Genomic DNA, 12,612 nt, shown 5'->3' with positions numbered 1-12,612 from the left:
AGGAAGCATCTTGGTGAGGAAACGCAGCACTCCCACTCTCTGCCTGCTCCACGTGAGGAAGTCTCCACAGACAAAGAGATGGCACTAAAACAAGAGACACGTGTGAAGACAAGACACCAGAGGACACGTGTGAAGACAAGACACCAGAGGACGCGTCTTGGTGAGGAAACGCAGCACTCCCATTCTCGGCCTGTTCCATGTGAGGAAGTCTCCGCAGACAAAGAGGCAGCACGAAGACAAGAGACACGTGTGAAGACAAGACACCAGAGGACGCGTCTTGATGAGGAAACGCAGCACTCCCACTCTCTGCCTACTCCACGTGAGGAAGTCTCCACAGACAAGGACAGGGAAGACAAAAGGATGCTAAACCACACAGTTCCTCCTCAAGATGGTAGAGGTTTAAGATCTAGGAGTAGGAATAAAGTAAGCACAGACCCAGAGGGACTTCAGAGCGTAGCTAGTTCAACAGAAACAAAACGCACCAAGAAAGTCACAAAGATGTCTGTTAAAAAAAGCCGTCAGCAGGAAGCAGCAGCAGCCACTGAAGCAATTCCATGTTCGAGGCCTGGAAGGCGAAATAAGGTGCCTGTCACCACTACCAAGATGCAAGGGTCTGATCCTGAGCCCAGTACAGAGAACACCTTGGAGAAGAGTGCTGAGGATCCCTCCGGGAAACTCTCAGAAGATAGAGTCACGGTGCCGGGAATTCCACCCTCAAGACTGAGATCTAGAAATCAGACAAAATCAGTGGCAGAACTTTGTAGTAAAGAGATACCAACCAAAGAGCCAAGCCATAAGGAAAGTGATATCAAATCACTGCAAAGAGCAACACGTGCTTCCAAAAGAGGCATTTCTGAAGAAACAGCTACCAAAAATCCAAAGCAGGTAAGTAATTTACTGTTTTTCTTTTTGATGAGCATAGAATGTTTTGATGTATTTTAGCCCCATGTTGCAAGGGGACAAAGCAAACACATTAGTCATGTGCTGCATAAGGTCCACTGGGGCAATGTCTGACTGCATATACATCTGTGGTCCCACACGCGCCCTCCGGGTGATGCCCACAGCCCGACTCAGCAGTGAGGCCTCCTTGCCACCCCTCACCAGTAGAAACAGGCACTCCTGCTGCTAGAAGCACTGCTCACCAGATCCTGTTCCTGAGCACCCTATCCTGAGCACCCAAGGTGGGCAGGCATTGAGGACCAGCCGGAGTGGTGCGCCTGGTTGCTGAGACTGCTCCCCTGCTGCCTGGCCCCTGCCTGGAGCTTCCTTGTCATGACTTTCACGGGGCTGCAGGGCAGCGTACCAGGCAGGACGTGGCCGAGTGCTCACCTGAGGTGTGCCCCACAGAAGCCCCCTGGTCCAGGTGCCCAGGAGCCCAGGCCTTGCTGACCCAGGTGTTCCCACAATGTCCAGATCACGTAAGTCCCATTTCACAGAACACATGGGCGTTAAGTGACACATGACTATACGTAATACGCTGCCAGCTCCCAGTTATACCATTGGAAGATACACATATAACTCGTCTTCATAGCTGTATTTTAATATATGTTTTAGGAATTCTACTTAAAATAATAAACCCACATTACAAAGACTTGACTCAGGAAGCACTAGGACCTTATCTAGTTACTGCATTCTGACAGCTTATGTTGTGCCCCTTACGAAGACTAAGCAGTTGTCTTCAGCCTCTAGTTCCATTAAACTTACCGAAACAGAAAAGTGGTTATGCCTCGATGTCAGAGGACAGTCTTTGAAAGCTAGAACAAACAAGTCAGAGGTGTCCATGAAGGAGCTAGTACTGAGTTTGTACTGAGTAGGAGTGCTTGTGTCCTTTCACTGCCCCCACCCCCACCTCAAGAACAGTTAAGCTAAAGAACTATAAGTGCTATTAAACTAATATCAAATTTAGCAGCACGTAATTGTCTATCATTTGAATAAATCCATAGGGCATGATTAAATTCTGTTTGCATTCTTTTTAGAGTATCTGATTTAGCTACATTAAAAGAAAAATAGGTTGAACGATTACCTTTTAGCATGCAAAATTTGGACCTATAATTACAATTTTCTGAGCTCAGTAGATGAAACTAATGAGCAGTAACTTCTTCAGATATCAGAATTCTGGCACCTCCAACTGTCCTAACCAGCACAAACTCTAGAACAAGCTAACGCTGCCAAGAGAGCTAGAGCTCCACAGATCCTCCACCACAACCACAGGACATGACAGACAGGCCAGCATGCTAACCAGGAGGACCACTGACTAGGTGAAGGCAGGGACTTCTAGCAGGGAGGACTAACTGCATGCCAGAGAGAGGAAAGAGAGGCTCAGAGAAGCTGACCCATGCCTTGGCAGATGTCACCAGGGGCTTGCTGGAAGCAGAAGACATTGTGATAATGGCAAGACATGTTCCTAGAGCCCATGGGCACATCTGCCCTTGACGTTGTTAGCTGCCGTTGAGTCAGTTCTGACTCATAGCGACCCCATGCACAACAGAATGAAACACTGCCTGGTCCTGTGCCATCCTCACAATCGTAGTTATGCTTGAGCCCATTGTTGCAGCCACTGTGTCAGTCCATCTCACTGAGGGTCTTCCTCTTTTTCACTGACCCTCTACTTTACCAAGCATAATGTCCTTCTCCAGGGACTGGTCCCTCCTGGTAACATGTCCAAAATACGTGAGACAAAGCCTCACCATCCTTGCTTCTAAGGAGCATTGTGGCTGTACTTCTTCCAAGATGGATTTGTTCATTCTTCTGGCAGTCCATGGGATATTCAATATTCTTCGCCAACACCATAATTCACAGGCATCAATTCTTCCGTCTTCCTTATTCACTGTCCAGCTTTCATGTGCATATGAGCTGACTGAAATACCATGACTTGGGTCAGGTGCACCTTAGTCCTCAGATGACATCTTTGCTTTTTTTTTTTTAAAGATGTCTTTTGCAGATTTGCCCAATGCAATATGTCGTTTGATTTCTTGATTGATGCTTCCATATGTGTTGACTGTGGGTGCAAGTAAAATGAAATCCTTGACAACTTCGGTATTTTCTCTTTTTATCATGATGTTGCTTATTGGTCCAGCTGTAAGGATTTTTGTTTTCTTTACATTGAGGTGTAATCCATATGAAGGCTGTGGTCTTTGATCTTCATCAGTAAATGCTTCAAGTTTAGGTTCCACATGAGCACAATAATTAAGTGTTCTGGAATTCCCATTCTTTGCAATGTTATCCATAATTTGTTATGATCCACACAGTCGAATGCCTTTGCATAGTCAATGAAACATACGTAAACATCTTTCCATTATTCTCTGCTTTCAGCCACAGTCCATCTGACATCAGCAATGATATCCTTCGTATCAGCTTGTATACCACAAAAGGAAAAAAAAAAAACCTGCTGTCATCAACTCAATTCCAACTCATAACAGCCCTATAGGACAGAGTAGAACTGTCCCATAGGGTTTCCAAAGAGCGGTTGGTGGATTCAAACTGCCAACCTTTTGGTTAACAGCTGAGCTCTTAACCGCTGTGCCACCAGGGCTTCTTGCTGATATAGTTATATTATAACCTGTGATGCGTACCTCATGCTTTACTATCTTCTGACCGAGCAGGTGGTCTGTAGTTCAACCTTTTCCTGATATTCAGCTGTTATTATGAACATCTGTGCTGCACTGTATAAGGTGTGGCCTTCAGAGGCTACGGAATTCCAGCGAAGTCTTAGATTTTTTTTAACTCTTGTCTCTTTCTAGCTCCCCCTCCTCCCACCATCAGTGGTCACTTGATAAAAGTGGTTAGTGTGACTGCTGCTACAAGTGTGCCTGGTGTCACAGTTCACTTTTTCTGCCTTGCTGTCTGGTTGGGGAGCAAACACCTGAGGGGCTCGCTGGCAGGTAAAGTGCATGCACCCTCCTGCTTTGGGGCACCCATTTTGGAAATCAGAAGTCTCATCTTTTGTTGCCTTTAAATGTTACCTAACTTTCTAGATGGATGAGCCTGCCAAGTAACGAATATCTAGGTAAATAATGCATACTAGGTTTCAACCAATATGGGTTAAAATGGAAAGTTTTGCTACATAAAAGCTATCTTAAAAGTGAACTCAGTTGGAATACCTCTGACTTCTCCCAGCTGCTCACAAGACGACACTAGCACAAGGGCCCCATGTGGGTGTCTGTTCCTTAATCACACTCTCATGTGACTCAGTGACGGTCCACTTTGTAGAGCTGGTTTGATTTAGAAGACCCAAAAGATTTAGTGCTGATGATTCTCTCTACATTTGAATTCACTTTTTCTTGGTGGTATTTTTAGTGTACATTTGTGTAGAAACATTCTTGTATTATGTAGTAACATTAGAAAATAGATCACAAACTTTTCTATGAAAAGATACAATACTAATAACATTTAAAGACAAAATAGTAAAAACAATTAAGGGAAAAAAACCCACTTTAACAGGAGGTATCTTAAAACTCATTTCCAACCTCAGAATTAAGTTTATGGAACTGAGGACTCGCATGATACCTAGTAAGAAGTTGAGTATGTGGTTTTTGGTTTTTTGGTACAGCAGAACTGATTACAAAGTTGTTCTCTTAAATTACTTACGAGTTATATTTCTCTTCCCAAACAGGATAAGAACATCATACCAACAAAGAGAATGAGAACTCGAAGATACCAAGGCAATGAAGATGCTTAGCAAAGAAGCTGAAGAAAGAAAAAGAAAGTGATAGCTTAGTGATAAGTATAAATATCCCCCATAGTATGTTTTTTGTCATAAAATTTAGCAAAATCTTTAGTAATGTAGCAAGGTATAACGTTCCCTTTTATATCCCAATAAATTTGTATTTGGTAAATTTCTGTAAACTGTGTCATTTAGCTTCCTGTGTTCATTGGAGATGAAAGTGGGAAATTTTATATGATACCATTAATATTTTACTTTAGAAGAAGCCATTTTATAGAAGAACAATGATAAATCTGTCTACACCAAGCATTCTGTTCCTGCCACCAAACTCATCCAGTGGCTCTCCAACAAGCTGCCACTTGTGTGCAAGCTGGAAAACTAGAGAAGCTTCATCCTTCCCGCCCACCACCCACCGCCCCACTCTAGCATGTGAAGGGAATCTTGCTCAGAGATCGCCACCAGAAAACTCTGAGGTAGGAAGTATAAAGCTATGTGCCCTACCTTGTTTCCCTGACCTAGCAATTTTTAATTTCTAATTTTTTGATATTTCAAATTATTGGGTAGAGAGGCATGTTGCTCTACATACAGTATTTAGTTTTAACCTCAGTTTCTGGTTTTAGTTTTGTTTCACATCGATTGTTCTTAGCTTACTTGTCTTTTGACTCAGTGTTTGTGTTCTTCTTCTGTCTTGTTCTTGTGCCCTTTTAATTGTTTAGTTTAAACTGTCTTATACCGTGAAGAGTGGTAACTGAATACAGGCTCCGGAATCAGACCGCCCGCGGTTTTGAATCCTGGCTCTCCCTCTACTCTGTTTCTCAGTTTTCTCATCTTAAATGGGAATAATAATAGCACCTCTAGAGACAGTTGTTAAGAGATGAACTAATGCAGGTGTACCTGGTACCAAAAAGATTTCTTTACATAATAGGCACTTACTGCTAGTGATTTTTCCCGTTTTGGTTCTCAGTGGTCTTTTTTTAATTGCTTCTCATTGTTTCATTATGTTAACTGCTTTAGCTAGTTGTGTTGGGGGTTCCCAAGACCACCCTCAGGCTGGATGGCCCATTAGAAGGACTCACAGGACCCAGAAACTGTTATACTCATGGTTATGGTTATTGCAGTGAAGGGACACAGATTAAAATCAGCAAAGAGAAAAGGCACATGGGGTGAAGTCCGGGAGAAACCAGGCGCAAGCTTCCAGGTGACCCTCCCAGGGGAGTCGTATGGGACTTGCTTAATTCTAGTGGTGTGACACCATGTGAAGTGTGGCCAGCCGGGGAAGCTCGCCTAAACCCTGGTATCCACAGTGTTTACCAGGGGTCAGTCATGTGTAGTCGGCAGGCCTAGGTGAGTGACCTTAGCTACTCAGACTCCACACCCCCAGGGCACTGAGAGAACACTATGCATAAATCACACAGTTAGCATAAACTCTCTGGTTAAAGTTACACAACTTGACCCAAGGTGTCAGGCATACAAAAACGCTCTCATCAGGAAGAACATTCGAAGGGCTCAGATCAGCTCCCAGGAGCCAGCCAGCAGCCAGTCCTGAAAACGCCTTTTTTGGGAATATGCAGGTCTGAAAGCCAGGCCTGCTGAGTTACCCTTTTCTGCATACTAGTTCATTCTGTATATTTTGTATTTAATCTACTAGTCTAAGGAGCTTTTACTTTTAAACACTTTTCCTTTATAACATCTTAGTTTACATAATAGTTTTAATCTTCTACATTGTCTTATGTACTAGCCAGGTGAGATAAATACTTTAAAATAAAATGTAAAACCCAACAAGGTGGCCATGGAGATTCTGTGACCTCATGACTCCAAGAAATCTGAGAAACAGTGGCCAGGGATATGGGATTGGCAAGAATTCTGACATTGGCAAGGATCAGGAACAATATGCTCCATGGGCAAGGGTTTTGATTATGGTCCACGTTTTAGAAGAAAACAAGTCTGATGCAGGTAAATGGGCAGACCAGTGTGGACATCACTGTGTAAGTACTGTCTTAACAGAGGGAAGCAAAAGGGCAGTTCCACATCTGTTCCAGGTGAGGTGGACTGCACTCACCCTCCATTGAGGGGGACAAACTATTTGGTCACACAACCCAATTCTGTGGCACCAGCCTAGAGTGGGGACTGGATCCAGGTTCTCAAAGAACAGCTACAATGAGGCCAGATAACTCCAGGTTTACTAAGAGTGGGCAGGACCAGTCTCTAAGCGGGAGAAGAATGCTGTGAGAATCTGTGAGGCTTCCTTTCTTCCAAATCAGGTGGGGACAGGGTGAGAGGCCTCAGAATTACAGAGTGGAGTGGGGTCCATTCCAGGGAGTCGAGCTTGAGCAGCAGGCTTGCTGAGCAGGGAAGGGGGCCCTGGAGGGAGCTGGCAAAGTAGGAAAGAAGCCCCTGTTGTGACCACCTGTGGCTGAATTACGTGGACACCATCGAAGGGAGAGGGCTGCCGTCTGGGGGACTGAGCCCCATCGGCAGAGGCTGGGTGGAGCCTGGGGTACCATTGGAGGCTGGAGTCAAGCAGGAGGAGGTTGATCTGGAGTCAAAACTGTCTGAGTTGTACAGTTATTAGATTCTGAAGATCCAACGTGCCCCATGAGAAAACCAACATTTGTACACCTGCCCAGGGCACTGACAAGCCACAGAAGGTGTGACAGACTCACAGAGATCTGTAACGGGCCAATTAAGGAGACAGCTGTCCTTTTCCAGAGATCCCTGGGTGGTATAAACGGTTTGTGCTCAACTAACCTAAAGGCTGGTGGTTTGAACCAGAGGCGCCACGGAAAAAAAGGCCTGGTCACAGCCTTGAAAACCCAGTGGAGCACAGTTCTATTCCACACACGTGGGATTGCCATGAGTCAGAATCAACAAGTTTGTTTTTCAAATAATATTTTATTGTTCTAGGTGAAAGTTTATACAAATTAGGTTCCCATTTAACAATTTTTATACAAATTGTTCCATGCCATTGGTTACAATTTCCACAATGTGTCAGCATGCTCATTATTTCCAGTTTGTTCTGTTTCCATTGATCTAGCTTTCCTTCCCCTCGCCTTGTCATCTTTGCTTCTGGGTAAATGCTGACCATTTGGTCTCATAAATGTATTGTTTAAGGGAGAATATTACTCATAGGTGATATTGTTTATTTTATAATCCAATCTATTATTTGGCTGAAAGGTCTCCTCCAGGAGTGGCTTCAGTTCCAAGTTCAAAGAGTATCTTAGGGCAATAGTCTTGGGGGTTCCTCTAGTTTCTATCAGTCCAGTAGGTCTGGCCTTTTTTAGGAATAAGAATTTTGTTTTACATTTTTCTTCCATTCTATCCAGGACCTTCTGTTGTGTCCCTGGTCAGAACAGTCGGTAGTGGAAGCTGGGCACCATCTAGTTCTTCCAGTCTCAGGTTAGAAGAGGCTGTCGTTCGTCTGCACTAATTTCTTTTTTGAGACTTTGATTTTCTTCATTCTCTTTTGCTCCATACGAGAGACCAAGAGTTGCGTCTTAGATGGCCGTTCATAAACTTTTACGACCCAAGACCCTGCTCACCAAACTATGATGTAGAACAGTATCTTTATGAACTATGTTACGCAATTGACTAAGCTGTCCCCCAAGACTACGGGCCTAAGCCTTTTAACCCAGTAAACCAATCCTGCCAGTTGTTTCGATATTTCTAGGAAGCCTCCACAACTGTGCCCCCAGGGGCTTTGGATATATATGCAGCACACACAAATGTGTATAGGTATCCCTTGCTTTTCAAAGGTTTGCTTTATGCCACTTCGCTTTTACAAAAGACCTACATTAGTACCTGTTTTTGCTAATCCAAAGAAATCTGAAGAGGATTTTTGCTTTTATGAAAAAACGCAAAAAGTGGAAATAGTGTTCAGCATTTGTTTTGCAGTGAGCTATTAAAGAGGCAGCATACATCCTGAGAAGCAAAAGTGGCATCACCAAGCTCCTTCCCCGGGAACTACACTCTGCTTCTCAGCCTCAAGCTGCCACAGCTTTGAACTGTGTCTGTGGGCATATCTTTCCTGCTTTTACTATACGTTAGTGTTGTTTAAGGGTTTATGTGTGATTGGTATGATTTGGTATGTTACTTTTTGGGTCTGGGAATGCTCAAAAATTTTTCCCATATAAATTAATGACAATTGCTTCTTCGCTCTATGCTGTTTCAGTTTACGAAAGGTTTCATAGGAACACTCTGCTTTCAAATAGAGGAGGATACGTGTATACATACATATGCCTCCAGATACACCTATACACACCTGTGCATTTACTTGCATATGCGTTCCTATACACATATATGGATACATATCTACCTACATAACCATACAGTTTTTGGTTGTTGTTACTATTGTATTTCCTGAAACTGTCCCTTTTTCTTGTGTACTTCTTGGTGTCTTTATTTACCTGGGTCAAGTTGTACTGACTTCACCCATATTTGGTATTGCCTTTCCCATTACCAAAAATACTGTCTAGAGATTCCCCCTCCCTCTCATCCTTGGTAACCATTAAGGAACGTTGCTTTCTGTGTGTATATCTATTCTTGACTTTTTGTAGTGGGACCATCCAGTATTTGTCCTTTTGTGATTAACTTATTTCAGTCAGCATAACGTCCTCCAGATTCATCTGTGTTATGTTTTGCAGACTCCTCATTATTCTTTATAGTTGTGTAGTATTCCTTTGTATGTATGGACCACAATTTGTTTATCCATTCTGGGCACTTAGGTTGTTTCCATCTTTTTGCTGTTGTGAATAATGCTGCAGTGAACATAGGTGTGCATAACAGGTTTGCTTTTGTGGTCCTTTTCCAACATGCTGGAGAAGACAGGCCTTGAAAGAAAGCCAGAGGAGCCGGACCCTTCCTGTCCCTCCAGCCTAGACCACTTTCCTAAGCAGTCAGGTCTCCGAACAAGTTTGCATGGGATGGAGGCAAGATAAAATTTAGTCAAGTATGAGAAACTGACCTGAGTTATAATAATGCAAATGTTACAGAATGCAAAGGGAAAATATCAGTTGAAACGACTGGAGGAAAACAAAACCTTTTATATCTTGCTGATTTGAGAAGCCTCAATAATTTATTAGTTCTAACACTGTGACAAAGTCTGAAGAGAGGTGTATATACTGGTGTCATAGGAAGACAAAGGGCACCTACAGCAGCTTGGGGATGACAAAGTACAGAACTTTCGCCGTAAAGTGGAAGGAGCAAGGAGGGCAAGGACATAGTACGTACAAAGGCAGCGAGGTACAAAGCAGCAGCATGTTCAGGGAACTGGCGCACAGTGTGTGGGGTTGTGACAGATCGTGGGCTGGAGATGTAGGCATGGTCATGAGGGATGGGAGAAGGGGAGCTCAATGCAGGGAGGCCGGTTAGGGGGAGAGCTCATTAATAGAGGAGAAACAATGGACGCCTAACTGAAGATGGGACAGAGAGAAGAAGACAGACTTTGTAGATGAGTTTGGGAAGGAAAGGTAGAGTGCTTGGGACAACTCGACACAGGGCGACTGGTGGATGGTGTGGAACACGGGACAAGGTGGAAAAAAAAAAGATGAGTCGGTTCACATACGGGTCACACAAATGGAGACACCCAGTGGTTAGATCTAGGGATGTGAAAATAAATCTGAAAATTAGATTTAGGAGGCATCAGCTCACAAGTGAATGATCTGAAAATTTTCCGTCTTTCCAAGAAAGAAGCTTAGAATTTTCTGCTCTGAATGGAGGCCATGAAGGAGATTTCCGGGTCTCACAGAGTGAGGAGAAGAAAAAAGCTGAAAACATCTGCGAGGTGGTGGTAGTTTGGGCCAGGGTACAGCGCTCAACTTTGCAAAAATGAATCGCTCAGGTTATCAGTTCCCACAGTTAATCCACTTCATCACTGGCCACGATGTACAGAACTGCTTATGTTTCGGTCTTCGTCCTCCATCACACGGCGAAAGGCAGGGGTTTCCATCCTCGCTGTATCCCCGACACCGAGTCCTCAGTCAATATTAATGAAGGGATACATGATGTGTATTTACAATGGGGAGGACATGTGGTCCCAGCCCACCCTTGGTGTCCTTGTCCCTTGAGGGGATACACTACTTGGGAAGCTGGCACTGCTCACGTCATAAAGTTACTACACTTAAGGGATAACTGTGGCTACTCTTCTCATCTAAGGGCGTCCATAGGGCACGCCAACCCACCAAGTCCCAGGGCCATGGGCTACTTACTTAGCTTCTCTTCCCTTCGTGTCTCCTACATTTCTTGAACTTTCCACTGAACCTGCTCCCGCCACCCTTTTCTGGCGCGAGCGGGCGTGGCTACGTGGTGGGCTGGGCGAAGTCGGCGGAGTATCGGGCTCGACGTGGCGGGCGGCCGCGCAGCCGCTCATGTTTACCTCAGTCCCGCGGGAGCTAAGCCCTCAGCTGCGGTTCCGGCCTATCGGCTCCGCGCCAGAAGCCCATTGGCTGTTTCTTGCTAGCCCTGCCGTTCCGGCCAATCGCAGCCGAGCGCGCCCGATTTCGAATCCCCGGGCTCCTCCCGCGCCTGCGCGGCAGTGGCATTCCGGTGGGAGGGGCGTTCAGGTGGAGGGGTGTTCCGGAGGGAGATGGGTTCCGGCCGGAGGGGAGGGGCGTTCCGGCGGGAGGGGAGGGGCGTTCCGGCCGGAGGGGAGGGGCGTTCCGCCCGGAGGGGAGGGGGCGTTCCGGCCGGAGGGGAGGGGCGTTCCGCCCGGAGGGGGACGGTCCAGCCTGCGCGCGCTGTAACGGGTGGTTTACTCTAGGGGTGGTGCTGGTTGCTTGCATTTGAGGAGATATGGGACAAAATGGTCAGTGTAGAGTGAATTTATAACAAGATATTTCCCCAGAACGACTGTAAATATAAAAAGCCGCCTCATTTGGTTAACTCTTTGGTGCTATATTACTCAGTTTAGGCACGGTTTCTATTTTCATTTGGCAGTCTCCCACTTTTTAGATTATTAGTGTTTCCTCTTAAAAGTTACTTTGGGGCCATATGGAGTAACAAGGCCAACTCAATAAATGGAGCCATTTTACTTCACCTTGTACAACAATAACATGGCGTAATAGTAATGAGGGTTGGAGGCTATTCATCCAAGACTTAGGGGCCATTTTGCTCCCGATATAAGGGTGAGTCCTGGGAGTATAGAGCCATTAAAGGCACCCTCAGTGGACATCCGAGTTTGTGTCCTGGATCTCTGCTTGACAGCATGACCCTTGAAGAGTGACTTCGCCTCGCTGGACACAGGTTCCTAAGAAGCAACCTGGGATGCATTTTACGGGCACCGCCTGGCTGTGTTGAGGTGAGGACGGCAGGCAACATGGAGCAGACCCCCTAGAATGTGAACTGTAAGGGCATTGCCCTGTCTGTGTACTGGTGTAGCCTCAGTCCCTGGGGCAAGCCAGGTACACAGAAGTCAGTATATTTGTGTGTGTGTGCGTTTATTGTACTTCAGATGAAAGTTTACAGAGCAAACTAGCTTCTCAGTAAACAGTTAATGCACATACTGTTTTGTGACATTGGTTGCCAACCCCACGACGTGTCAATACTCTCCCCTTCTCGATCTTGGGTTTCCCATTACCAAGGTCCTTGCCTTCTCGTCCTTGCACTTGGGCTGTTGTGCCCATTTAGTCTCATTTTATCTTATGGGCCTGTCTAATCTGAAGGGTGAACCTCAGGAGTGACTTAATTACCAAGCTATAAGGGTGTCTGGAGGCCACACTCTCTTGGGGTTCCTCATTCTCTGTCAGACCAGTTAAGTCTGGTCTTTTTTTTGTGTATGTGAGTTAGAATTTTGTTCTACATTTTTCTCCAGCTTTGTCAGAGACCCTCTATTGTGATCCCTGTCAGAGAGCAGTAGGTGGTGGTAGCCAGGCACCATCTAGTTTGGCTGGACTCGGTCTGGTGGAAGCTGTGGTAGTTGTGGTCCATTAGTCCTTTGGAATAATCTTTCCCCGGTG

General features: G+C 45.2%; 1 protein-coding gene across 1 annotated transcript in view; it reads left to right on the top strand.

Moving 5' to 3' along the window:
* MKI67 (marker of proliferation Ki-67) overlaps positions 1-12,612 on the top strand; it is a 36,856-nt gene that overhangs the window by 22,199 nt on the left and 2,045 nt on the right. Inside the window, exon 14 of the mRNA XM_023729886.1 lies at positions 11,118-11,203. Within this exon, the coding sequence (XP_023585654.1) occupies positions 11,118-11,203 (86 nt within the window). The remainder of the gene's footprint in view (positions 1-11,117; positions 11,204-12,612) is intronic.

The sequence above is a fragment of the Trichechus manatus genome, unplaced genomic scaffold, assembly GCF_000243295.1.
Source record: "Trichechus manatus latirostris isolate Lorelei unplaced genomic scaffold, TriManLat1.0 scaffold00031, whole genome shotgun sequence".
Lineage (NCBI taxonomy): Eukaryota > Metazoa > Chordata > Mammalia > Sirenia > Trichechidae > Trichechus > Trichechus manatus.
This window is presented reverse-complemented; position numbering and strand designations above follow the sequence as displayed.